General features: G+C 46.9%; 1 protein-coding gene across 1 annotated transcript in view; it reads left to right on the top strand.

The window, feature by feature from the left end:
• Positions 1 to 26,786, top strand: part of CAMK1 (calcium/calmodulin dependent protein kinase I) — a 355,059-nt gene that overhangs the window by 311,626 nt on the left and 16,647 nt on the right. Inside the window, exons 5-7 of the mRNA XM_069206148.1 lie at positions 13,026 to 13,164; positions 21,705 to 21,831; positions 24,505 to 24,580. Coding sequence (XP_069062249.1) covers positions 13,026 to 13,164; positions 21,705 to 21,831; positions 24,505 to 24,580 — 342 coding nt within the window. The remainder of the gene's footprint in view (positions 1 to 13,025; positions 13,165 to 21,704; positions 21,832 to 24,504; positions 24,581 to 26,786) is intronic.

Raw genomic sequence — 26,786 nt, 5'->3', positions numbered from 1 at the left:
AATCCTCCATTCATTTTATATTTCTAAAGTAACGTCTGACACTTTTTACCATCTTGCTCTTCGGACAGCCTGTACCTGGCAGCTGCCATCTTTCACACTGCTCGCTGCTCAATGACACATTTCAAGTGGGGTGGAGTTGTGTTACTTTGTTACTTTGTGGGCAATAAACACACACATAAAGTAACACCCACCTCATTGCCAGAACTTTCCTGCAAGAAGCAGATAGTGAATGCGTAATTCTAGCTGTACCACATTTCTTAGCGCTTAAAATGATAAAATACACAGATTTTATCCATTTAAAAAAAAATCTCTCCCAATTCAAAATATAAGAGCGAAGGGCAGTCCCTTTAAGAACTATGTGTCTGACTTAGATCTCGACGGAGGGAATACAGCATCACAAACGTGACCGATATCCCGTCCGCGTATCACGATCTCCATAGGATATAATGGGATCGTACCACGGCACATGGGATGTTCTCCCCACTGCCCCGCCCACTCACTGTAAATAACTTTACAGGATTCCATCTAACAAGCAATGCTGTTACATTCATTCAGGCCTCGATATTGTATCAGACTGTGGGTTCATTGTGCGGCACTTTGTGATGAGTGTGTAGACACGTGGGTGTGAAAGGAGACAATGAGTTTTTCTCCATTTCAGCGGCTCTGGGATCTAGACACCACCTCCTCGTGGTCTCTACAGGCTCTGAGGTGCCACTAGGTGGCGCCATTGCTCCAGAGGGAGATGTAAGTGGTGTACGCTCTCTGCTCACAATGATACCCATCTGCATTCTAACCATTTCTTCTTGACTAAAATGCATGACCACTTCCGGCTTCAGTAATTAGTGGTGTGCGAAACTCCTGTAATTCCCTTTTGCATAATTATGCAAATTTATGTGAAATTACATGAAATGCAAATCTATTATTTTGCACCAAAAAGCAATGCAAAAACCCCAAATTACTGCAAACAGCTGCTTGTGTTCTGTTGTTCCATTCTGTTTCTGGTGAATTTTTACCACAAATGGCACTTTGGGGATAAATCATTAAAGCGAATGACGTGTGATTACGTAAAGGGGCATAATGTATAACAAGTATAACGCAAACGATTTTGCGCAGGCCTAGCATGAATTGTGGTCTGGAAGGCCATTTTGGGTCGAAGATAAGTGCGAACTCAGAAATTCTGCACACATTTAGGCTCTGATGTGCCCTGGTATTTCTTGGGTGGTAGCCTTACATAATGGGCCAGATGCCTTTGTTTGGTGTGTGGTACTGGCAGTGTCTTTTCCACTACAAACCCTCTCAGTTTTCCATGCAGTAACTACTTTTTGTATTTTTTTAAATCTCTAGTCTTTCTACTTGAGACCAGCTTAAGAGCGTTGTTCATTAAAATAAAAATAGTTATTCTATACAGAAGCTATTGCTGGTCGCATTGGTACAGTACCAGGTTTATAGCTCAAAGACGCTGAATTGGCCAGACTGCGGCACATTGCGCCTGGAGAGTGATGCAGTTTCAGTAATCTGTTCTATTTCAGGGCTCTTGGCTCAAAGCCTTGATGCTCTGGCAAGTTTCCTTAGTCTGGAGCCACAGATGTGAAGATCTGGTCCACCATGTCCAGTGCTTTAATTGGGCAGGTACTCTCCGGTACTGCGTACCTGCCCAGGAAGAGCACCTGCACTTCTCCGCACTCCTACACTACAAATAGTAGGAGAGCACTGGCACGTCTCAGGAGCAAACTGGTACTTTATATGGTGCGTAACTGCACTTCTGTATTTCCATTTAAAGCACTGACCATGTGGGTATTTCAGTGGGAGCAAGTAAGGTCGGTTCATTTTGGGAAGCTGACTGGAGGCTTCTGGGTAGCTGATAAAGGGGGAGCAATCTGCGGAGATATCCGGGAGCTGATCCGAGGTTGCCCTTTCAAGGGTTGTTTTACGGGCCAGAGCCATGGACACGGGTAGAGCGGGCAGCAGTGATAGCCTTAGAGTGTCCTTTGGTCCCCATGGCACCTCCGTAGAAGGTGGGCCAGAGCCATGGACGCGGGTACAGCGGGCAGTGGCTGATAACCTTAGATTTTCCTTTGGTACCCATGGAACCTCTGAAGAAGGTGGGTCAGAGCCATGGACGCAGGCAGAGCGGGCAGTGGCTGATAGTCTTAGAGTGTCCTTTGGTACCCATGTCACCTCTGAAGACGGTGGGTCAGAGCCATGGACGCGGGTAGAGTGGGCAGTGGCTGATAACCTTAGATTTTCCTTTGGTACCCATGGCACCTCTGAAGAAGGTGGGTCAGAGCCATGGACGCAGGTAGAGCGGGCAGTGGCTGATATCCTTAGATTGTCCTTTGGTACCCATGGCACCTCCGTAGAAGGTGGGCAGAGCCATGGACGTGGGTAGAGTGGGCAGTGGCTGATAGCCTTAGATTGTCCTTTGGTACCCATGGCACCTCTGAAGAAGGTGGGTCAGAGCCATGGACGTGGGGGTAGATCGGGCAGTGGCTGATAGCCTTAGATTGTCCTTTGGTACCCATGGCACCTCTGAAGAAGGTGGGTCAGAGCCATGGACGTGGGGGTAGATCGGGCAGTGGCTGATAGCCTTAGATTGTCCTTTGGTACCCATGGCACCTCTGAAGAAGGTGGGTCAGAGCCATGGACGTGGGGGTAGATCGGGCAGTGGCTGATAGTCTTAGATTGTTCTTTGCTACCCGTGGCACCTCTGAAGAAGGTGATGAGTGGCACTTAGACTCCCATAAGTTTGCAGATGTACATTTAGCGTACACCGTATTGGGCGCCCTGAAGGATAGGGTTCTCCTGCACCACAAAGTGCCAGGGCCACCGTTACGCCCATGCGTGATGTGGTCACTGCTTGATTGCGTCTCAGGAGCCATGAAGGCACTATCAAGAGGAGAAATTGAGGAGATCTCTGTTTACTTTCTGTAATTTCTAGCCTTTTCCCTTCTTCCAACTCGTCAGCAGCAAAGATGAGTTTACTGGTGGGTGGATCTAGAAAAGCAGTTAACCTTGTGATGTCATCATGGGTCAAAGGGTGCATGATGTCACTTCTTGTTGAACCAATATCTACAGTTGGGGTCATCTGGGCGGGAGTAAAACCCTTTGATTATCTCAAGCTGATAATGCACCAGGGGCATGGATCTGAGCGGTTAGTAAATTGTGCAGCTTTTAAGCAAGACCGTCACGACAGATGTTGCGACGATACATCACCACAGTGAGGGCAAAAGCAATCCGATGTGCCCAAAGCAGCAGGCAGCGATCCTCACAAATGAGGGATGCTTGGTACAGTGCATTTGTTGCACTCATTTGTGGTTCAAAATGTAGGTCTGAGTCTAATGTGACCATCAGGCTCTGAATATTTGACTTGGTAGGAAGACGTGAGAAGTGTATTAAGTTAATTTTCCGCTGCAGACTTGAAGATTTCTTTCTTATTCCACCTTTATGTCTAAACAATTTGCTGTAAAAAAAAGACGCAAATCTGCAAAAGTCCATGTTAACTGAGCAAATTGTCTCTCAAAAAATTTTGCAGAAACAATTTCTGAAAAAATGTACATCTGAGTATTTTTTATGCAGATGGATTGTGTGACATTGACATGTGACAAATTTAGCAACTTTGTGGGCGAAATGTTAATTTTGTTGACCCTACAGGTTGCATATACCTAGAGGCCTATCTAGAGGGAGGGGAGGAGTGCTTGGCCCAGAAAGAAAAGCTTTCTTTTGTTGCAGGCTGAAAGGGGCAAGGGTTTGGCTCAGTTTCTGGGCGCAGAGGGAACTTTAAAGAAAAAACACCTTTATAGCCATAACTTGATTTGCTTGGGATGGCACAATTTTTTCCTAATGCGAAGAAGGCAGGATTTCTCTACATTCATATGTCAGGAAATTAGCGACAGCCAGCAGTGTTGCAAATAAAAAGTGGTGGGGGCTGGGGGGTGAGGGGGTGGAATAATAATAAAAAAATGCCGGCCGCCTCGGTGATTCTCTGCTCCTGGCAGGCCATGGGCCCCACTGCACAGGTTCGCAGAGTCCCCATCCAATCCAGACGCTGCTCTCATGATATTACCAAGCATGAGAGAAGGGTTGAGATCGGCCTGAACGGGCTGGTATGATGCTCGCTCAGGGACAGGGAGCCTGTGCCTTTTCTCCACCCCAGATGTGGAACACAGCTGGGTTGGAGAACTATAAGAGTGCATGTCTGTTTGGCCAGCCTAAGAAAGCCGGCCAAACTAACAGCTGGACAGACTGACCGCTGGGTAAACTGACATGCCCACTTACAAGTCCCCACCACCGCTCCTCCCCGCCTTGTCCAAGGGAATGGCCCACACCGCTCCAGGCTCATCTTTGCTGTCAGTGAAAAATAAATTGATAATAAAATTGTTTTATTATCATTTTATTATTCATCTGCTGGCTTTGAGCAGGAAGGCGACGCTCCTCCGCCATCACGGAGGAGCTGCCGCTGGCCACAACATGATGGTTTACCCGAGCAATACTCTTACATTTATATGGGCATTACTTTGTGTGAGTCCTGTTCACATCGAGGCCGCCCTATGGACGGGATATTAAGATAAAACAACCATAAGGCCTTTCGCCAGGTTAGTGCCTGCTCAGTGAAAAGGGGATGGGCTTTAAAGATCCATTCTTGGTGCAGTGCTGGTGTTCTGCTATTGCGGTCTCTGGATTGCTGAATAAATGGCCAGTTAAAAAAAATAATTGCTCACATTATTCCATATTGTGCCAAATTCCATAGTGCACATCTTATTGGGTAGGAGTATGTTAGAAGAACAAGTTATTTAATGAGTAATTTATTTCATTTTTCTATTTCTGTTATTTAACGAAGGAGTTTTTGTAAAGCACAGACACGGCGCAGGGGGGAAAAATAACTAATTGTATGCAGAATCAAAATTTCTCAACTTTGCTCGTAGAAGAAGTTTTTGGAAAATTCAGACACAAAAGTGGGTTTCTGCTGAGAATGATTTTAGAAAGAACTGTGGATAACTTATTTCATTGCAAATGCTGCAAAGTTTGCAGAATTTTGCAGAAAAAAATCTCATGCAGAAGAACATAATTGCAGCTTTGCGCAATCCTAGTGAGTGCTCTGTGCAGTACAGTAGGTTATGCACAACTTCCGGTCTTCGTTTGAGTTCCTCATCTAGATACAGCTCCAGATGTCAGACTGTATCCAGAATATTATTGTGTAATTCATCTGGTGCTGCAGCACCGGCCTTAGATTACTTAGGGCTTCAAGCTCAAAAGTGATGCAACTACTGTTGGTGAAGATGTGGCCCAGCGGTTGGAGCTGCCACCTTCAGAACCTGGGGACCCCGGTTTGAGTCCCAGCCTCACTACCTCACCTAACAGTGTGTGATTCTAGGCAAATCACGTAATCTCCCTGTGCCTAAATGTATGTAAAATGTATTTCTGTAATCCCCACTTCACGTACATGATCTAGGATCATCTCCCAACTTCTCATACAATTTACAGCGATCGATGAGTCCATTCTAGGTTTGCGCTATATAATACCAATACAAACAAGTGCACTGATAAAGGTGCCATACACGCTGGAGATGACCAATGTATTTCTTTATTCTACCAAGGCCCAAACAAAAATAAAGAACCAAGTTGTAGGAAACATCCGAAAAACTATTTCCTAAAATCAATGCTTCAGAAGAAGAGAGGGGGAGGGTAAAAAAAAGTCTGCTATACAGTGGAGTACCGGTCAGAAAAAGCTTTGCTGTAGATTTCAGCAGACCCCTCATCTGCCCATAAGGCATGAATTATCTAAAGAGAACAGTGAGCAAAAAACTCAGCCTCAAAATTTTGTTAGATTGGTGACCTGAAACAAACCTCACTCCTCGCCTTAGAGTGGAGAAGTTGAATGACCCAAAGTGCAGCTGAGGCAATACAGAGATGTGCACCAGTCGAGGTTGTAATCAGTGGTATAATAAAGGCTCCCACAGCCCCTGTGGTGGGGGGAGGGAGGGCCCCGAGTTCTGGGGGGGCTCCTCAGCATACTAATCTGGCCTGAGAGCTCCTGTGGTAGTAATGCTTGGTGAATATGTAAACTGAAGACCAGGTGGACACCTGACAGATTTGTAGGACTTGAACCTGTTGCAAGAGCACATTTGTAGCTACCTTAACTCTCGTACAGTTGATCGTGTTCTTATCAGCCGGATCGCCACGCTTACTTAGCTCTAAAACGTGCACTCATTAGTGGAAGTCTGTCGCGTTTTAGCAAAATAAGCAGCCACATATAACAAAACACTCCACCCACAGGTGCATATCAGCCTTCATTCTACAAATATATGTTAACATAATGTGGCTGTATTTAAGGTAATCTGGTCCTGTTTTGTAACTCCCTATCTCACTGTCTGCTCAGCTTTTGCCTGGAATTCATGAAGAGTCTTCACAAAAATCACAATTTTCAGTATTTTTCCACTTAAATACAGATAGGAAACGCATTGTTTTCTGTCTGTATTTATTGTCTGTAAAAATCAGTGAAAACGGAAAACTGGGAGCCTTAATATAGATTCACCCATCCATAGACGGCCTGCATGGTCACCACTCCACCTCTTTAGCTCTGGAGAAGTGAAAGGAAAATTAAAGTCGTCTCGGGGTCCAGATAATGCAACACCTTGGGGGCATGATGAGGTCATATAAATCAGGTATCCTTGTGGATTCCTGCTGAGAGGGGAGGCCCTCGCTCCACAGCAGCATCCCTTGTCCACCTGCAAGGTTTGGAAACCACCCCATTCAGAGAGCCCCAAAGAGTGGTTCTCTGAGATGGAACAGATCTCCATCGACAAATGCTACTGATGCATGATTGACTGATTTCCATCAGCTGGGTGTTAGGGTGACCTGACATCCAGGATTTCCCCGGACACTCCCGGTTTATAGAGGACTGTCGCGGTGTCCCGACGCCTCTCTTAATTTTAAACAAATGTCCCGGTTTTTAGGACAAAGGTCAGATCGTTACATAAATGTCTCGGTTTTTAGGACAAAGGTCAGTCAGATCATCTAGGGAAGCATATGTTAAAGGTATGCACTCCTTTAACAGACGCCTACAAAGTATTTTAATAGTATTTGTATAGCGCTTACTACCCCTGACGAGGCGTCGAGTATTCAATAATTAAATTAATTTATCTATTACTGTGAGGCAACACAGTCCCCTGTCTGCTCCCACCAGAGACACCGGAGTGGGGAGCAGAGAGAGGTGGGTGGTGGTGGGTTGGGGGGGTGCAGGAAGGGAGGTCAAGCCATAGCTAATTTTATATGTGTAGTCTTGTAAATGTGTGTTTGTGTATTTATATGTAAACACACATGTATAGGCACACATTCACAAAGCTACGCAAAAAACGGGACAGGCCAGATATAAAAGTGGGTGTAAAGTCTTTAGTCCTTTTTTTATGTCTGACATGTCCCGGTTTTTGCTCCTCAAAATTGGTCACTCTATGTGTGTGGTCCTCGCAATGTCTGTCCCCACGATGGGTCACCGACGCAGTATTACCGTTGTCAAAGACCCACAAATGTGCTGCATGGCTTTACACCAAGGATCCTTGGAGCCTCAGCTGCGCCATTCTTCTGGTTTCCAGCGCCTTGTGTGAGACCAGAGTTACCTATCAATCCCTTAGACTTGTAAACCCATCTGTGCCATAAATCATTGCTCATTGGGATTGCTTTTCTTATGTGCTCGTCCGTGAATTCAATAAGTTAGCTTCTGGCGCCCTCTCGCGGGTAAAACAGGAACTGAGCCGAACTGCAGCATTTCTTCCCCATGAGATCTGTACTTTTAGGTGTGGCAATAGGGTCCTCTTTATCTGAGACACTTGACCATTTTCTCTAAAAAAATCATAGATGTTATACATACATGGGCAGCCTTTTAGTCAGCTGGCTTTATGCATTGGTCTATTAAATTGCAATTCATATTTTGCATACAAAAAACTACCAGTGCTTGATTGGTAAAAAAAATAAATAATAACAAAATAAGTGGCAGGGCCCTAGTCAGGAGGCCACTCCGTTTGTCCCCCGCATTGCCACTGTCAATGCTGCCAGTTACCGCAGCAACACATCTAATAATGTCACACTCCTGCAAGTGTGACAGTGCTGACAGTTCCAGGCTCGCAAGGCTAAAAGAACGACTTTGGCAGCAGGTATTAGTCAATCATAGTGTATGTTTAATTAATTAACAAAATGTTGCTGTGATTGTCTCTAAATGAAACAAACAGTGCCACCATGTGGCAGGTGTCATAAGTGCTGGTGCTGACAATTAAGTGCTGGTGCCGGGAAACCACCGGCTCAAATTAAGCATTGACTACCACAAGCATTCAGCATAGGGCAATGGGTCAGTCTACTTTACTCATTGGCTCCCTTCCCTGTGACTGCATAAAGCCTGTGTACATTGGTCACATCCACCTAAAAACAGTTCCTTTCTCTTGGCATGTTAGTATTGTGTTATTTTTTTCCATATTCACATTAAATACAGCTTATTTATTTTTGCCAGCACTTTTGGAGGCCAGTTAGGTGGTGATTTATTTCCCATTTCTTTTTTTATAGTTGCTGTTATGAAGTGTTTAAATGATCAATAAATATTACAACGAGCACACCGTAGTACGCAAAGTATTGGCTTGTACACAAATCTCCCTGTTACATCTCTCTTTATTCTTTATAAACAAATTTAAAAAAAGCAATAAATTCAACACATTTCATTCCAATACCAAGGTGGAATGGCTTCAGGGCGACTCTGTAGTATACAGCAACCAAAGTTCCTACCTAGTATGTTATTCTATTTGTGTTCACGTCCATTATGCGTTGTGTGCAAAATGATACGGTAATTGCACTTTGCGCCCCGTCTGGTGCTAATCAAATCCAATGTCCATACAGACATGTGTGCATGTCAGTTCTTCGCCCTCTGTGGTGTGCCCTCCACAATATGGATTTATTGACGCGTCTGTATATTTTTGCAGCAGTGATTGTTGCAGCCGACTACTGTAAGGGGAAACACCTACAAACCCCTCAAGGACTGATCTGGGGAGTCCTGCCTTATGTGATTGCCACAACTGCTAAGTTTGTTTGCAGGTGTTTAAGTGATGCTGTAACATTGTACCTTTGTGCAATATGAGTGCTTTGTTAATTTTGTCTCCTTCACGAACAATAATAATAAAATGCATAGCACAACTTGAAGGGTTTTAGTTAAAGAAAATCCTAAGCAGTAAAGTGAAATGTTTATACATTGAAAAGCATATTGTGGCCATGTTGTGTGGTGGGCAGTTTTCCTTTGAACTTTCTGGTGCAGGCTTGCAATAAGATGAAATAACCATTGCAACAGCTTGCCAAAGCCAGACCAATAGGTTTTGCCAATGTTTCTTTAATCCTGAAATAATCAGAATGCTCAGCCCAGGGAATGAGCCTCTTCCTTGTAAATCACGTAGTTGGATGTTGGGAGAGCAGGTGGTGCTGTGTTTGATTTTCCACCTGTGAGGCTGTGTTTGATGCTTTACGATCACTGTCATTACAGAGCATTCGTGGCAGCAGTGAACAGTACCACTAACTTAACAATCACTGTCGAAGCCCTGAAAACAACGAGCTCTCCCTTTATTACTGGTTGTAACATAACTCCTTCCCAGCACAAATCTGAACAAAGCACCGCATTTATCGTAACGTGGTGAACTTGGCATCCAATTTGTTGAAAATCAATTTAACCGTTTTATTTACCAGCCTACAATTATGTGTCATCACTAGAGACTTTGTCATAAGGACTTTGGCTCTTACGCAATCCCAGGTGCAGGAAATGGGCATTTAGGGGGTCATTCCAAGTTTGGTGGGCGGCGGTTGCCGACCGCCAAACTTCCCCCGTCAAAAGACCGCTCCGCGGTCAGAAGACCGCAGGGGCCATTTCGACTTTCCCGCTGGGCCGGCGGGCGCCCGCCAAGGGAGCGCCTGCCGGCCCAGCGGGAAAGGCCCTGCAACACAGGAGCCGGCTCCGAATGGAGCCGGCGGTGTTACAGGGGTGCGACGGGTGCAATTGCACCCGTCGCGATTTTCACTGTCTGCTAAGCAGACAGTGAAAATCATGATGGGGCCCTGTTAGGGGGCCCCTGCACTGCCCATTCCAGTGGCATGGGCAGTGCAGGGGCCCCCAGGGGCCCCACGACACCCGTTCCCGCCATCCTGTTCCTGGCGGTAAAAACAGCCAGAAACAGGATGGCGGGAAGGGGGTCAGAATCTCCATGGCGGCGCTGCAAGCAGCGCCGCCATGGAGATTCAGCCCAGCCAGGGGTAATCCGGCGGAAAACCGCCGGATCCCCTTTTCTGACCGCGGCTTTACCGCCGCGGTCAGAATGGGCAGGAAAGCACCGCCAGCCTGTTGGCGGTGCTTCCCGTCGGTCACGGCGGGGTCGGAATGACCCCCTTAATCTCCAAGATGTTTTATTTGTAGTTCACATAATGTATTATAATATAAAGTTAGATAACATGGCATGTGATATAAAACAATTTTGTTATTTAATATGGCCTACAAAAACTTAAGAAAAAAACCGAAAAATCATTTGGCACATCTACTGATGCACAAAAGACCTACAGATAGCTCCCAGTTAATAACATCCACACCTGTCTGCAGAAGCCACTTGTAAACAAAACATCTACCAAACATCCTAGCAACCTCGGGGAAACAAACAACAGACACAACAAATTGCTGACCTTCCCGACACAAACAAAAGGGTATGGAGATTGGGAATGGGCCACAATGTCCGAAAAATGGTAGTTGGCACTATATAAATGTAAATAACGTAACATAAGCAACCATACCACAACGTTCTATAGCACAGCTTCCCAGGTAACATAGTCCATCATCGTATACCACTATACGGGGTAATATAGGGCCTGATTTAGATTTCGGCGGCTGGATGACTCCCAAATATAAATTACATTATATCTTATGGGATTTATATTTCGGTGGACGGGCTGTCCGTCACCGTTGTGACAGAGTAACTCATCTGCCAAAATCTAAACCAGGCCCATAGAGTCTTAAAACCTGGGCCACTGGACTTGAGTGCCAGGGGAGGGCCAAATTATGCAGCAGGGTTGAGTAAATTGTGTGGCAAAAACAGGCAAATTGTGTGGCATAATTCTGCACATGTTGTGATAGCATTACTTTTTTTTCTATTGTTATTTTTACACCTATTAACACTGTCCGGACGTTGGTAGCGCCTCATCAGAGCCAAATTAATACCCAGGAATAGTAAGAAGAGATGGAAAGGTGACCAGTCAACCATTTACAAAGGGGCTTCCTGCGCTTTTAGTAACTTTTGAACCGTTTGTGCTAGAAACTAATTTTGTTTTGGTAAAAATCTGAAAATTATGCATCAGATTATGGATTATATGGCAAATGTGTCAAATCTATAATTGTGCAAAAAAGGCAGTGGCTGGAGAATCGCATAATTCCAGTGGCCCTGCCTATACCATAACACACTACAACATACAGAGACAGTGCCTTGCAGAGTACAGTAATAGACAGAACGCACAGTAGCTCTCCATCCAGTCACTGCATCCTTTGTAACAAAGGCACCCTCCCTGCTCTCTGCTCCCCCACTCTACCCTCTCTGTTGTTTGTTAGTGTTTGTTTCCCCAAGGTTGCCAGGAGGTTTGGTAAATGTTTCATTTACAAGTGGCTTCTGCAGACAGGTGTGTACGTTATTAACTGGGAGGTATCTGTCGGTCTTTTGTGTATCAGTGGATGTGCCAAATGACATTTCGTTTTTTTCTTAAGTTTTTGTAGGGCATAGTAAATAATTTAATTGTTTTATATCACATGCCATGTTATCTCCCTTTACATTGCAATACAACATGTGAACTATAAATACAATATCTTGGAGCTTAAATGGCTATTTCCGGTACCTGTGAGTGGGAAAGTTGAATGACTGCAGAAGGAGGGTGAGTGTCGTCACTCACTCATCTCGTCCCTTCTCTTACGTTCCCATCTCTTCCCCAGAAGGGGGTGGGGTTTTATCCAGCACTGTCTGACGCTCTCGTCTCGTCTCGTCTCTTCTCGTATCTTCTCGTCTCCAGAAGGAGGGTGGGTGTTGTCCAGCACTCTCTTCTCTTCTCCGGAAGGAAGGTGTGTGCTGTCCTGCACTCTCTTCTCTTCTCTTCTCTTCTCTTCTCTTCTCTTCTCTTCTCTTCTCTTCTCTTCTCTTCTCTTCTCTTCTCTTCTCTTCTCTTCTCTTCTCTTCTCCTCGTCTTCTCTTCTCTTCTCTTCTCCAGAAGGAGGGTGGGTGTTGTCCAGCACTGTCTGACCCTCTCTTCTCTTGTCTTCTCTTGCCTTGTCTTGTCGTGTCTTCTCTTCAGCGGAAGGAGGGTGTGTGCTGGCCTGCTTTCTCTTCTCTTCTCTTCTCTTCTCTTCTCTTCTCTTCTCTTCTCTTCTCTTCTCTTCTCCGAAAGGAGGGTGGGTTTTGTCCAGCACTGTCTGACCCTCTCTTCTCTTGTCTTGTCTTGTCTTGAGCGGAAGGAGGGTGTGTGCTGTCTTGCATTCTCTTCTCTTCTCTTCTCTTCTCTTCTCTTCTCTTCTCTTCTCTTCTCTTCTCTTCTCTTCTCTTCTCTTCTCTTCTCTTCTCCGAAAGGAGGGTGGGTTTTGTCCAGCACTGTCTGACCCTCTCTTCTCTTCTCTTGTCTTGTCTTGTCTTGTCTTGTCTTCAGCGGAAGGAGGGTGTGTGCTGTCCTGCATTGCATTCTATTCTATTCTATTCTCTTCTCTCCTCTCCTCTCCTCTCCTCTCCTCTCCTCTCCTCTCCTCTCCTCTCCTCTCCAAGGAGGGTGGGTGTTGTCCAGCACTGTCTGACCCTCTCTTCTCTTGTCTTCTCTTGCCTTGTCTTGTCGTGTCTTCTCTTCAGCAGAAGGAGGGTGTGTGCTGTCCTGCATTCTATTCTATTCTATTCTATTCTATTCTATTCTATTCTATTCTCTTCTCTTCTCCGAAAGGAGGGTGGGTTTTGTCCAGCACTGTCTGACCCTCTCTTCTCTGAATTTTGGGGCAGGGTGTCCGGTGGTGAGCTCTTCGACAGGATCGTGGAGAAAGGATTTTACACCGAGAAAGATGCCAGCCAGCTCATCAAACAGATCCTGGATGCGGTGAAGTATCTTCACGACATGGGCATCGTGCACAGAGACCTGAAGGTGACGCAATGTGTGTGTGTGCGTCTGTGCGTGTCCTAGAAGAAAAGAGCACCAAACCCTTAACCATCCGTCCGAACCCTCACATTCACATTGTCCAGCACACATGTATGTATGTTGTTAAACAAAAGTGCCCGCTTGCGGTCCACTCCTCGTACCAGAGACACGCCCAGCACCTCCACATCTGCCTGAGCTCAGATTTTGATATTGGGTGGTAACTGGCGTATTTTTCTGCCACATATGTGTATATTGATCCAATAATTCAGGGAATGACTGCCAGTCATTACTGCATGGTTTTCTCTGCCAGCAAAATGCTGCGGAAAAACCTCTCCGGTGACGACAAAGACTCATTGGGTGACAAAGAGGAACTCTACCAAACTCACTGCAGTGAGAGCACACTATGGAAAAGGGAGCTCCTCCTGGCAACTCCAATGGAGTGGGATAAACAGGATATTGGGAATTTCCTGGAAAATGGCAGCCCAAAGCAAGATCACCTGACCCAGAGCTCATGTCATTACTGCGGGAAGGTGACCTTACCCTGATGCAGTTAAAAGGGTGAACATGGCCTGAGACCTGGAAGTCTTTCATACTCTTCTTAACCCCACTGCCAGCTCAAACAGGAAGGGAATTAAGGGGCTTTTAAGTGAGCTTCAGGGTTGAAGAAGTACAGAATATTTAGATGCTACCAGATGCTACACCTATGATATCGTCTGTGGATCACGAAACTTCAAACAACCTGCCCAACCGTGGATGTGCCTGATTCACAAAGTTAAACTTAGACAAAAAGTCTAAGTTTAGACCTAAAGTCTAACTTTACTACTAGTAAAGTAAGTCATCAGGCTGATTCACAAAGGTAAACTAGGTCCAAAAGTCTAAGTTTAGACCTGAAGTCTAAGTTTCGACCTATAGTCTAATTTTACTACTAGTAAAATAAGTCATCAGGCCAGATTCACAAAGGTAAACTAGGTCCAAAAGTCTAAGTTTAGACCTGAAGTCTAAGTTTAGACCTAAAGTCTAACTTTACTACTAGTAAAATAAGTCATTGGGCCCGATTCACAAAGGTAAACTAGGACCACTAAGTCTAAGTTTAGTCCTAGCAAAGTTAGGCTTTAGGTCTAAATTTAGACTTTTGGACCAAGTTTACCTTTGTGAATCGGGCCCGATGACTTTACCCACTTGTTAAAAGTGTGTAAGTGGTAGTAGTGTGGCCTTCTAAAGACAGCACCCACTGGGAACAATCAATTGCTGCTGGGCATTTCAAAGCCAAAATAGGCAAATCAAGAGGTAAGGACCAACACTTCCGGTAAGTGACAGGCGGCCTCATTTTGAAACCTCTATGTAAAGGAATAAATAGAAAATGGAAAGTCCTGGAGCCTTTTCAACTAAAACAAAAATACTCGGTCTCCACTGTAGAGAGAGGTGCAGAGTCTGCGCTGAGCCCCATCTCCTTGCATTGCTTTCCCTTCTTCCCTGATATACTATATTTTAGCTCCTTCAACAGCATGGCTCAAACAAAAAGACGCCTGCATGCGTTGGAGGGTGGGTGGTGATCACGCCCCGCTCAACAACAGCTCATCGTACCCATAGAAACAGCAGCGTCAGGAAGTGCCAGGAGACTCACAGGCATGCAGTAACCAAGGAAAGATGGAGGAACAGCCTTTATCCCAAGAGGCTTTGCAAAAACAGATGCCATTACTGCAGCCAGGGGTTGAAGCTCCAGAGGTCCACACCCTAAGCCACTTTAGGACCTCCTGGTGCTCTACACCTCTTGTCTAGATACCTGCTCAGCCTGGACCACAAGAGCAGTAAACGCACTCAGCCAACGGACAGGCCATATCACTAAAAACCAAGAACCACCTGGTTTGATAACGTGTGTGCTGGAAAAAATCTAAAGCCCTTCTCTCAAGAAGTGCAGAAAATACTTGAAGCCTCTGAATCAAGAAGGACAAAGAGCTGTAGTGTAGAAGTGTGAAGCTACCTTCAATGATGCAAGGAAAGACAACAGAAGGTCCCACTCTTTGGTTATGTGGACGTTTCTGTCCCCCGGCTCTCGTCCTGAAAACACAGGCCACCAACCAGCCACGACCAGAGCGTGCTCCCCTCCTAAGGAGGAGCTCATACAAGCGATGGATTAAGTGTGCAAAGGGCCATTTTGTGTCTCCTCGAGAAAATGCAAAACTGAAGAGATTTGTTCTTTGGCAGCTTGGCTTTATCCAGAAAATGTTTATGTTCTGCTCAGTCTTCCGGTTTTAAAGAGCTCGGACCAGGCGTTGCATTGGAATCCAGCGCCCATTCTGTCATTTTCCAAAGTCACTGTGGACAGAGTCACTCTGCACCCACAGTCTCTCTGGACACAAGTGTTTCACACAGATGTGTGGGTGGTGAGAAGAATCAGGAAGGAACTCCTCTTGTGTGGCTTAGTCTGTCAAGGTTTGCACCCTAGAAGAGGAGGAACAGGACAACAGGAACTCTGCACTTCTGCTTTTGTGTGCCTGTGTTCTAAATATACATTCATATTTTCACCTTTATTGTACACACGAGAAGAATGAAAGAGCAATGTTTTTAACACTTGCTGATTATTGATGTATGTAGAACAGGATCAGCATGCTGTGCTCACAATAATATGCTTTGCAGCTTGATATGTACTAATTAGTCTGCTTTTTTATCCTGTGATTACAATGCAGTCAACTCCCTGTGGGCCTTAAAGCCCCACTAAACACACAATAGAAACCAATTCATTAAATAAAAGATTCCTTATGTACACGTCTCCTGGAAATGGCAGCTTTCGCTGGAAACTGAGGCATTTTGCCTTCTGGTTGACTGTCATGCCAGATGTGTATGGTGGCTCAGATCCAGTGGAGATGTGTTGTGGCTCAAATCAGGTGAGATGTCTGGTGGCTCAGACCCAGTGAAGATGTGTTGTGGCTCAAATCAGATGGAGGTGTGTGGTGGCTCAGATCAGGTGGAGCTGTATGGTGGCTCAGATCAGGTGGAGGTGTGTGGTGGCTCAGATCAGGTGGAGGTGTGTGGTGGCTCAGATCAGGTGGAGCTGTATGGTAGCTCAGATCAGGTGGAGGTGTGTGGTGGCTCAGACCCAGTGAAGATGTGTTGTGGCTCAAATCAGATGGAGGTGTGTGGTGGCTCAGATCAGGTGGAGCTGTGTGGTGGCTCAGATCAGGTGGAGGTGTGTGGTGGCTCAGATCAGGTGGAGGTGTGGGGTGGCTCAGATCAGGTGGAGGTGTGTGGTGGCTCAGATCAGGTGGAGGTGTGTGGTGGCTCAGATCAGGTAGATGTGTGTGGTGGCTCAGATCAGGTAGAGGTGTGTGGTGGCTCAGAAAACGTGGAGATGTGTAGTTGCACAGATCAGCCGGATGTGTGTTAGCTCAGATCAGGTTGAGATATGTGGTGGCTTAGATCAGGTAAAGGTGTGAAGTAGCTGAGATGTGTTGTGGCTCAAATCAGGTGAAGATGTCTGGTGGCTCAGACCCAGTGAAGATGTGTTGTGGCTCAAATCAGATGGAGGTGTGTGGTGGCTCAGATCAGGTGGAGCTGTATGGTAGCTCAGATCAGGTGGAGATGTGTGATGGTTCAGGTGAGGTAGAGGTGTACGGTCACTCAAATCAGGTGGAGGTGTGTGCTGGCTCAGATCTGGTAGATGTGTGTGGTGGCTCAGATGAGGTAGATGTGTGTGGTGGCTCAGATCAGGTAGAGGTGTGTGGTGGCTCAGAAAACCTGGAGATGTGTAGTTGCACAGATCAGCTGGATGTGTGTTAGCTCAGATCAGGTAGAGTTATGTGGTGGCTTAGATCAGGTAGAGGTGTGAAGTAGCTGAGATCAGGTAGAGGTGTGAGGTGTCTGAGATCAGGTAGTGGTGTGCAGTGGCTGAGATCAGGTGGAGGTGTGTGGTGGCTCAGAGGTGTGTGGAGGCTCAGATCAGGCAGATGTGTTTGGTGGCTCAGATCAGGGGGAGGTGTGTGGTGGCTCAGATCAGGTGGAGGTGTGTGTTGGCTCAGATCAGGTGGAGGTGTATGGTGGCTCAGATCAGGTAGAGGTGTGTGGTTGCTCACATCAGGTGGAGATGTGTAGTGGCTCAGATCAGGTGGAGGTTTCTTGTGACTGAGATCAGGTGGAGGTGTGTGATGGCTTTGATCAGGTGGGGATGTTTAGTGGCTGAGATCAGGTGGAGATGTGTGGTGGCTCAGATCATGTGGAGCTGAGAGGTTTCTGACATCAGGTAGACGTGCAGTGGCTCAGATCAGGTGGAGTATGCAGTGGCTCAGACTAGGTGGAGGTATGTGGTATCTCAAAATCAGATGGAGATGTGTGGTGGCTCAGATAAGGGGGGGTGGTGGCTCAGATCAGGTGGAGGTGTATGGTGGCTTAGATTAGTTGGAGGTTTGTGGTGGCTCAGATCAGGTGGAGGTGTGAGGTAGCTGAGATCCAGAAGTGGTGTGCGGTGGCTCAGATCAGTTGGAGGTGTGCAGTGGCTGAGATCAGTTGGAGGTGTGAGGTGACCGCGATCAGATGGAGGTGTCCAGTGGCTCAGATCAGGTGGAGGTGTGTGGTGGCTCAGATCAGGTGGAGGTGTGCGGTGGCTCAGATAAGGTGGAGGTGTGTGGTGGCTTAGATAAGGTGGAAGTGTGTGGTTGCTCAGATCAGGTGGAGATGTGTGTAGGCTCAAATCAGGCGATGGTGGGTGGTGGCTCAGATCAGGTGGCGGTGTATGGTGGCTTAGACTGGGTGGAGGTGTATAGTGGCTCAGATCAGGTGGAGGTTTATGGTGGCTCAGATCAGGTGGAAGTGTATGGTGGCTCAGATCAGTTGGAGGTGTATGGTGGCTCAGATCAGTTGGAGTGTATGGTGGCTCAGATCAGGTAGAGGTGTGTGGTTGCTCACATCAGGTGGAGATGTGTAGTGGCTCAGATCAGGTGGAGGTTTCTTGTGACTGAGATCAGGTGGAGGTGTGTGATGGCTTTGATCAGGTGGGGATGTTTAGGGGCTGAGATCAGGTGGAGCTGTGTGGTGGCTCAGATCATGTGGAGCTGTGAGGTTTCTGACATCAGGTAGACATGTGCAGTGGCTCAGATCAGGTGGAGGTATGCGGTGGCTCAGACTAGGTGGAGGTATGTGGTATCTCAAAATCAGATGGAGATGTGTGGTGGCTCAGATAAGGGGGGTGTGGTGGCTCAGATAAGTGGGAGGTGTGTGGTGTCTCAGATCAGGTGGAGGTGTGTGGTGGCTTTGAGTAGGTGGAGGTGTGTGGTGGCTCAGATCCGATGGAGGTGTGTGGTGGCTTAGATTAGGTGGAGGTGTATCGTGGCTCAGATCAGGTGGGGATGTTTAGCGGCTGAGATCAGGTGGAGATGTGTGGTGGCTCAGATCATGTGGAGCTGTGAGGTTTCTGACATCAGGTAGACATGTGCAGTGGCTCAGATCAGGTGGAGGTATGCGGTGGCTCAGACTAGGTGGGGGTATGTGGTATCTCAAAATCAGATGAAGATGTGTGGTGGCTCAGATAAGGGGGGTGTGGTGGCTCAGATAAGGGGGAGGTGTGTGGTGTCTCAGATCAGGTGGAGGTGTATGGTGGCTTAGATTAGTTGGAGGTTTGTGGTGGCTCAGATCAGGTGGAGGTGTGAGGTAGCTGAGATCACGAAGTGGTGTGCGGTGGCTGAGATCAGTTGGAAGTGTGCAGTGGCTCGATCAGGTGGAGGTGTGCGGTGGCTCAGATAAGGTGGAGGTGTGTGGTGGCTTAGATAAGGTGGAAGTGCGTGGTTGCTCAGATCAGGTGGAGATGTGTGTAGGCTCAAATCAGGCGATGGTGTGTGGTGGCTCAGATCAGGTGGTGGTGTATGGTGGCTTAGACTGGATGGAGGTGTATAGTGGCTCAGTTCAGGTGGAGGTGTATGGTGGCTCAGATCAGGTGGAAGTGTATGGTGGCTCAGATCAGTTGGAGGTGTTTGGTGGATCAGATCAGGTAGAGGTGTGTGGTTGCTCACATCAGGTGGAGATGTGTAGTGGCTCAGATCAGGTGGAAGTTTCTTGTGACTGAGGTCAGGTGGAGGTGTGTGATGGCTTTGATCAGGTGGGGATGTTTAGGGGCTGAGATCAGGTGGAGCTGTGTGGTGGCTCAGATCATGTGGAGCTGTGAGGTTTCTGACATCAGGTAGACATGTGCAGTGGCTCAGATCAGGTGGAGGTGTGCGGTGGCTCAGACTAGGTGGAGGTGTGTGGTATCTCAAAATCAGATGGAGATGTGTGGTGGCTCAGATAAGGGGGGTGTGGTGGCTCAGATAAGTGGGAGGTGTGTGGTGTCTCAGATCAGGTGGAGGTGTGTGGTGGCTTTGAGTAGGTGGAGGTGTGTGGTGGCTCAGATCCAGTGGAGGTGTGTGGTGGCTTAGATTAGGTGGAGGTGTATTGTGGCTCAGATCAGGTGATGATGTGTGGTGGCTCAGATAAGGTGGAGGTGTGTGATGGCTCAGATCAGGTGGCAGTGTGTGGTGGCTCAGATCAGGCGGCAGTGTGTGGTGGTTCAGATCAGGCGGCGGTGTATGGTGGCTATATCAGGTGGAGGTGTGTGATGGCTGATCAGGTGGGGATGTGTAGTGGCTGAGATCAGGTGGAGATGTGTGGTGGCTCAGATCATGTGGAGCTGTGAGGTTTCTGAGGTCAGGTAGACGTGTGCAGTCACTCACATCAGGTGGAGGTGTGCGATGGCTCAGACTAGGTGGAGGTATGTGGTGGCTCAAAATCAGATGGAGATGTGTGGTGGCTCAAAATCAGATGGAGATGTGTGGTGACTCAGATAAGAGGGAGGTGTGTGGTGGCTCAGATCATGCAGAGGTATGTGGTGGCTCAGATCAGGTGGAGGAGTGTGGTGGCTGAGCTTAGGTGAGGTGTGTGGTGGCTCAGATAAGGGGGGGGTGTGGTGGCTCAGATCAGGCAGAGGTGTATGGTGTCTCAGATCAGGTGGAGGTGTGTGGTGGCTTTGAGTAGGTGGAGGTGGGAGGTGGCTCAGATCAGGTGGAGGTGTGTGGTGGCTCAGATCAGACAACAGTGTGTGGTGGCTTAGATTAGGTGGAGGTGTATAGTGGTTCAGATCAGGTGGAGATGTGTGGTGGCTCAGATAAGGTGGAGGTGTGTGGTGGCTCAGATCGGGTGGAAGTGTGTGGTGGTTCAGATCAGGTGGACGTGTGAGGTGACTGAGATCAGGAAGTGGTGTGCGGTGGCTTAGATCAGTTGGAGGTGTGCAGTGTCTGAGATCAGTTGGAGGTGTGTAGTGGCTCAGATTAGGTGGAGGTGTGCGATGGCTGAGATCAAGTAGAGTGTGATGTGGTTGAGATAATGTAGAGGTGTGAGGTGGCTGAGATCAGGTAGTGGTGTGTGGTGGCTGAGATAAGCTGGAGATGTGTGGTGGCTCAGATCAGGGGGAGGTGTGTAGTGACTGAGATTTTGTGGAAGTGTGTCATGGGTCAGATCAGGTGGAGGTGTGTGGTGGCTCAGATCAGGCAGCGGTGTGTGGTGGCTTAAATCAGGTGGAGGTGTATCATGGCTCAGATCAGGTGGAGATGTGTGGCTCAGATTAGGTGGAGGTGTATGGTGGCTGAGATCAGGTGGAGATAGGTGGTGGCTCAGATGAGGAGGTGTATGGTGACTCAGATCAGGTGGAGGTCTGTGGTGGTTTTGAATAGGTGAAGATGAGTGATTAATTTGATCAGGTGGAGGTGTGTGGTGGCTCAGATCAGATGGCTGTTTGTGGTGGCTCAGATCAGGCAGCAGTGTGTGGTGGCTTAGATTAGGTGGAAGTGTGTAGTGGCTCAAATCAGGTGGAGCTGTGTGGTGGCTTAGATTAGTTGGAGGTTTGTGGTGGCTCAGATCAGGTGGAGGTGTGAGGTAGCTGACATCACGAAGTGGTGTGCGTGGCTCAGATCAGTTGGAGGTGTGCAGTGGCTGAGATCAGTTGGAGGTGTGAGGTGACCAAGATCAGGTGGAGGTGTGCAGTGGGTCAGATCAGGTGGAGGTGTGCGGTGGCTCAGATAAGGTGGAGGTGTGCGGTGGCTCAGATAAGGTGGAGGTGTGCGGTGGCTTAGATAAGGTGGAAGTGTGTGGTTGCTCAGATCAGGTGGAGATGTGTGTAGGCTCAAATCAGGTGATGGTGTGTGGTGGCTCAGATCAGGTGGTGGTGTATGGTGGCTTAGACTGGGTGGAGATGTATAGTGGCTCAAATCAGGTGGAGGTGTGTGGTGGCTCAGATCAGGTGGAGGTGTGTGGTGGCTCAGATCAGGCGGTGGTGTGTGGTGGCTCGAATCAGGCAGCGGTGTGTGGTGGCTTAGATTAGGTGGAGGTGTATCGTGGCTCAGATCAGGTGGAGATGTGTAGTGGCTTAGATTAGGTGAAGGTGCATGGTGGTTCAGATCAGGTGGAGGTGTGTGGTGGCTCAGATCAGGTGGAGATGTGTGGTGGATCCGATAAGGTGGAGGTGTGTGGTTGCTCAGATCAGGTTCACAACACCTAATTCTCTTTTCCTCTTCCTTCGTGATGTCCAGCCAGAGAACTTACTCTACTACAGCCTGGATGAAGACTCCAAGATAATGATTAGTGATTTTGGACTGTCCAAGATTGAGGGATCGGGAAGCGTGATGTCCACAGCCTGCGGCACGCCAGGATATGTCGGTAAGTGGCCACGCACTGCGTGATAAGCATTATTACGTAAAGCTGAAGTAATATGTGGGTAAATATTACCTTAGTGTGATGCCTCTGAAAGCTCTCAGGATGCTGGCTAAATCTTGTCATTTGACTGACCCTGACTCAAACCTGGAGGCCCCAGACTGTCAGAGAACTCCCTCCTATGATGCTCTTTCCAAGGAGAATAGCTTGCACCTCTCCTTAAGGTACTATCTGACCGTATTACTTCGCCTAAGTTGTGGCTGTAGCAGAGCCTACTGGACTATACTCCTCTGTTGTAACTCTGCCTTAGGTTTAGCAGGTATTATATATCTGATTGGCTAGCTACCCCTCTTAGGAGCTGCATTAAATAAAGGCCTTTTCACCATAGCAAACCTTCAGTGCGCCTCACAGCCTGCCGGCCATTCAAGCCGCTGACTCGGGGAGATTCCAGGCTCCTGCTTGAGGCCTTCTTTAAAATGCTGGAGTTAGTGATGTCTGATGGTGTCTGAACTCTAACCCGTAGGTTCATCATTACATTTCACCCCTGACTCCTGCGCTTAGAAGTGCCCTAGGTGCCTTGTGTCACATTAGGAAGATTCTAAAATGAATACATTTCTATCACTATCTACTAAAGGGTCTTCAACACCAAAATTCAGCGAAAATGTTGTGACAAAAGCAGCCAGTCAAACCGAAACTGTTTTTGGCCACTTTGCCTGCCCTCTTGGGCACTTCTTGCGTCTATGAACCCGCTCTGCCAAGCCCAATCATGCAACTAGTAATCATGTTAATGAAATGCGATATAGAGATCGAGAATGCTCTACGTGAGCGAAACCCGGACTGATAACACTTTTTCAAATATATTATTTTTTAGCGTTTATTTCTAAGCTGTAAAGGTGCGGATAAATTCATACGAATTGTCCAACGGTACTGGGCTGCCACCTAGTGGTCATTTGGAGCCACAGCAGAGTTAATCATGTGAATACAATTTCTAATTATGGGACAATTCAGAATTAGAAAGGGAAAATGATTGTCAACAGGCAGTAAACAAGGGCGATAAAATCTCTGCTACTGAAGTATACGAAAGACTGCAAAAGAAAACAAGAAAAATATCTGTGGGAAAAGACCTTGCGCGGATTGGAAGACGTATGAGGTTTCAGAATTAACTTTGGCAAACAAAACTGTAGGTTTTGAATCATTAATGTAGCGTTTTCTACAGATGTTCTTAATCTAAACCATTAACAATTACTCCGGACTACATTCCATTCCATTGTTTATAAACTCACTCTGCACCACAGGCAGGTACTTCAACATCCCCAGGGTCTAGAGACTCCAGATCCCACCTGTAAGAGACCACATGCACCCCACATGTGTTTTCGCCTTTTTGGGGCGCCATGAGTGTGGTCTGAAGAGGCCCAACGAGGCGGATCAGTCACTGGGTTGTTGGTTTTCCCACAGACTGGGCCAATACTTATTTACAATACTGTTTGTCCCGGCCTGTGGTAAGACCGAAGGTTGAAGAAATGAAGTGAGCTCTTGTGTTACAGGGTTCGTTTTGTACAGTGAACATTTCTCGTGCACCGAAAGTAAAACATGCTGTGCAGTGCTTAATTTGAGCCGGTGGTTGCCGGCCGCGGGGCACCAGCACTTATTTTTGGGGGATTGGCACTTAATTCTCCACATCATACATTTCAGGAGACCAACAGAAGGAAAATCAAACAAAACGAAAATATGGAGGGAAAGAAATACAGAAAATCTGTCCCCAAGGGAGAAAGCAGAAATCTGTAAGAGTGAGATGACGGGGCAGGGAGTGTCTGGCAGTGAATTAAAGATGCCCGAGTTGGATTTAGGACTGTGCACCCTCGCTATTCACACTCTGACATTTTGTAGTGCCATCCGTGGGTGTCTGAGTAACACTTTGGGCACTGGCACTAATTATTTCACAAATAAAGCACTGATGCCAGGGGCAGGACATTACAGAAACACACCCTACAATTCATCACTCCCCACTCACCCCTAAGAAGCACATGCACACAGGCAACAGAGAAAGGCATGATTTTGGCTAACTTCAGAAAGAGAAAAGATGAGGGTGTTACGTAGTGAGTGCACTCCAACAGAGACCGGGTGGTGGGTGCGTGAGCCGACAGACAGGCGCCAATAGGACGCTAGAGTGTGGGTGACACATGATCTACCAGAAATATAGGAAGCAGCATTCTGTGCAAATGAAAACATTGACGTGTAGTTCACAATGTGTTTGGTGCTAGGGCGACTCTAAGTGCCCCGGTGAAATAAACAATTCAATATAAAACAATAAGGGACAAGAGAGAATGAGTAGGGTCTGTTGCACCTGTCGCAGGTCTGCAGTCTGTTTGTATGTGTGTATGTGTGTCTGTGTGTGTCTCTCACCCACACACACACACCACCCCTTAGAGCGGGAGGAGCTAGACAACACATTGCATCAAATGTTACATGTGCTCCCCATGAAGCCCAGAGAAAACCGGTGGTAGCTGAGTGTGGCTTCTGGTTGTCTTGGTGCCCAGTGTTGATGTAATCGTACAAAGGGCAGCTGGGGTGGTTTGTGGGTGGTATGCGATATAAGGGGAGACTTACAGTTAATAAGCTGGCGTCTGCAGTTTTCCTGACTCTGGCTCACCTGTTGCCACTTTTCTCTTCCTCACCCAGCTCCGGAGGTTCTGGCTCAGAGGCCTTACAGTAAAGCAGTGGACTGCTGGTCCATCGGTGTCATCGCCTACATCCTGTAAGTCAGTGGTCTTCAAACATTTTAATGCCGCGCCCCCAGTATAAAATAATCTGCCTCTGGGCTCCACCTTGGAATTTTTCACAATTCTTTCATTGAATTGGCAATGTTTAAATAGGTCTACACTTATTTAAACATTGCAGCTAAGTTCTGTTACTGTTTTAAAAATGCAATCAAATACATGAAGCCAAACATAATATTCTTGTCAGACAGGTCTTACTAGCATGTAAAAGTATCCACAGTGTGATTATTGGGGGTGGTGGTGGGGTTTTAGAAGAGTATTTGGAATCCCTTCCCTTTTGACACATACTCCCAGGATGGATGTATATTACAAAACATGTTAGTGATTTAGCCCATTACAGAGCGGTTCACTGCTGCTCATTATTTCAGTTTAAAACACAGCCCTCTTACTAGCATAATGCTTCTTCTGGTGAGGTGCCCCCCCCCCCCCCGGATCACTTAGACCCTCCCCCCCCACGTTTGAAGACCCCTGCTGTAAGTGGAAGTTTTACTCAGCTGTACTTCTCAGTAGTGACCACTTGGTGGCACATGCGTTCCATAAATATCACAATAAGGCCGTTCCGCTGCTGTTGCGATTCAGGCGCCTCATTGGCTGCAGACTTGGCTGATCACAGTCACACAGTTAACAGTGAGGTCAGATGAAAGGATCCAATTGGACAATATCAGTGATCAACCTTAATTTGATCATGAAAGAAATTTGCTTTTGGACAATGAGCAGGGCTTTAAGTGGGAAGAAAAGAGAATGTCTGCTGTGCTTAGCAAGGAGCTTGGCCTAAGTAATTAATGGCATGGCTTAAAGACGTAAACTACATTGCCGTGATTCCTGGAGTGTGCCACCCACTGCTATTTTGGCTTCTCTCCCTCGCTTTCTGCTATTGCATCAGATATGTAAAAAAACAACTGGCATACACTGAAAATTAGCCAGGACTATTGGCTTTGTCAATGGTTCTTAGCTGTTTAAGATACATGAGTAACAATAATTATTTTGTTATGAAAAATTAGTATTGAAAATGTTTCAATTCTGAAGTTGTGAGACATTGAATTACGCATTGCGGAGGCATGTGAGGGAGCCGAGGCCTTCGGAGTGTCTCCATCACTCCTGATATGATCACTCTCTGTTAGACATGTACATCCTTTTTTCCTACACATCTCGCCCATCTGCATATCTTAAACATCATCTCTTTCCTCTCCACCACCATCTTTTCACTCTCTCCTGAATGCACCTCAGCGCATCTCCTTCACATCACTACTCTTAAAACAGACAACCCACCCACCCACCTCTAAGCACTGTGTTTTCTTTTACTTAGCATTTTGACAGCTATGTACCTCCTTAACATGCATTTGCACAGACTCAGTTTCAACTGAAATTCTTGCCTGCAGCTCTGTGAGATCGGCAAAGAGGCCACGGACCATGTATTCTGAACATCTCTTTGACCCACTGACAGGCACTGTGAGAGGCACACACTGCCTTCAGGCTCAACCCCAAAGCTCCCAATCGTGGTCTGGCGGTGACTCAGTTCAGAGTAGGCACTATACAAAAGAAGTATGCTACAAGAAAAAAATACAGAAATACAGTGCCCTGGAAATACCCAACACTCCTAGGTAATGCAAGTGTAAGTAGAACATGTGAAATATAAACAGGAACTAAATCGCTGACATGGATCACCTTAGCATTTTTTACATTCATCATTCAGAAATCAAATTGATTAGTGTTTTTGCCAGTAGAGTGTAGGGCATGAATATAGGGCTCAACAGGGGCCCATTTAAGTGTCCATTTTAATTTCTATGGGGTCTGAGACCTAGAGGAACCTGGCCCACTCAAAGCCCTGCTGACTAGTGTGATGGCATGAACCTCACCAGTCTCAGTGAGTATCTTGCATGGAAGTGTATAACATTCTTGCTAGGGTGTAGTGAGTTAAAAATATTTCTGTTACAACTGTTGTTGAGGTCTGTGTAAAACGTCCAAAGTTCACAAAGAGTGAAAGGTTTTTGCTTTGCAACGTCTGTGTGAAAACTGTGATTTTTCCCACAATTTCTCACATATATTCCTATTTAAGACTCACAAAAGGGCTCTGCTTTAGAAACACTTCATAGCAAATGTCTTGTGTTCTGTTGCTTCCCGATGCCATTGTGCAGAGAGAAGTCTGGCAACATATAAAGTTGTGAAGAAGAATCCTGAGTATAT

The sequence above is a fragment of the Pleurodeles waltl genome, chromosome 9 (assembly GCF_031143425.1).
Source record: "Pleurodeles waltl isolate 20211129_DDA chromosome 9, aPleWal1.hap1.20221129, whole genome shotgun sequence".
Taxonomy (NCBI): domain Eukaryota; kingdom Metazoa; phylum Chordata; class Amphibia; order Caudata; family Salamandridae; genus Pleurodeles; species Pleurodeles waltl.
Note: the sequence above shows the minus strand (reverse complement) of the source record. Positions and strands in the feature narration are given on the sequence as shown.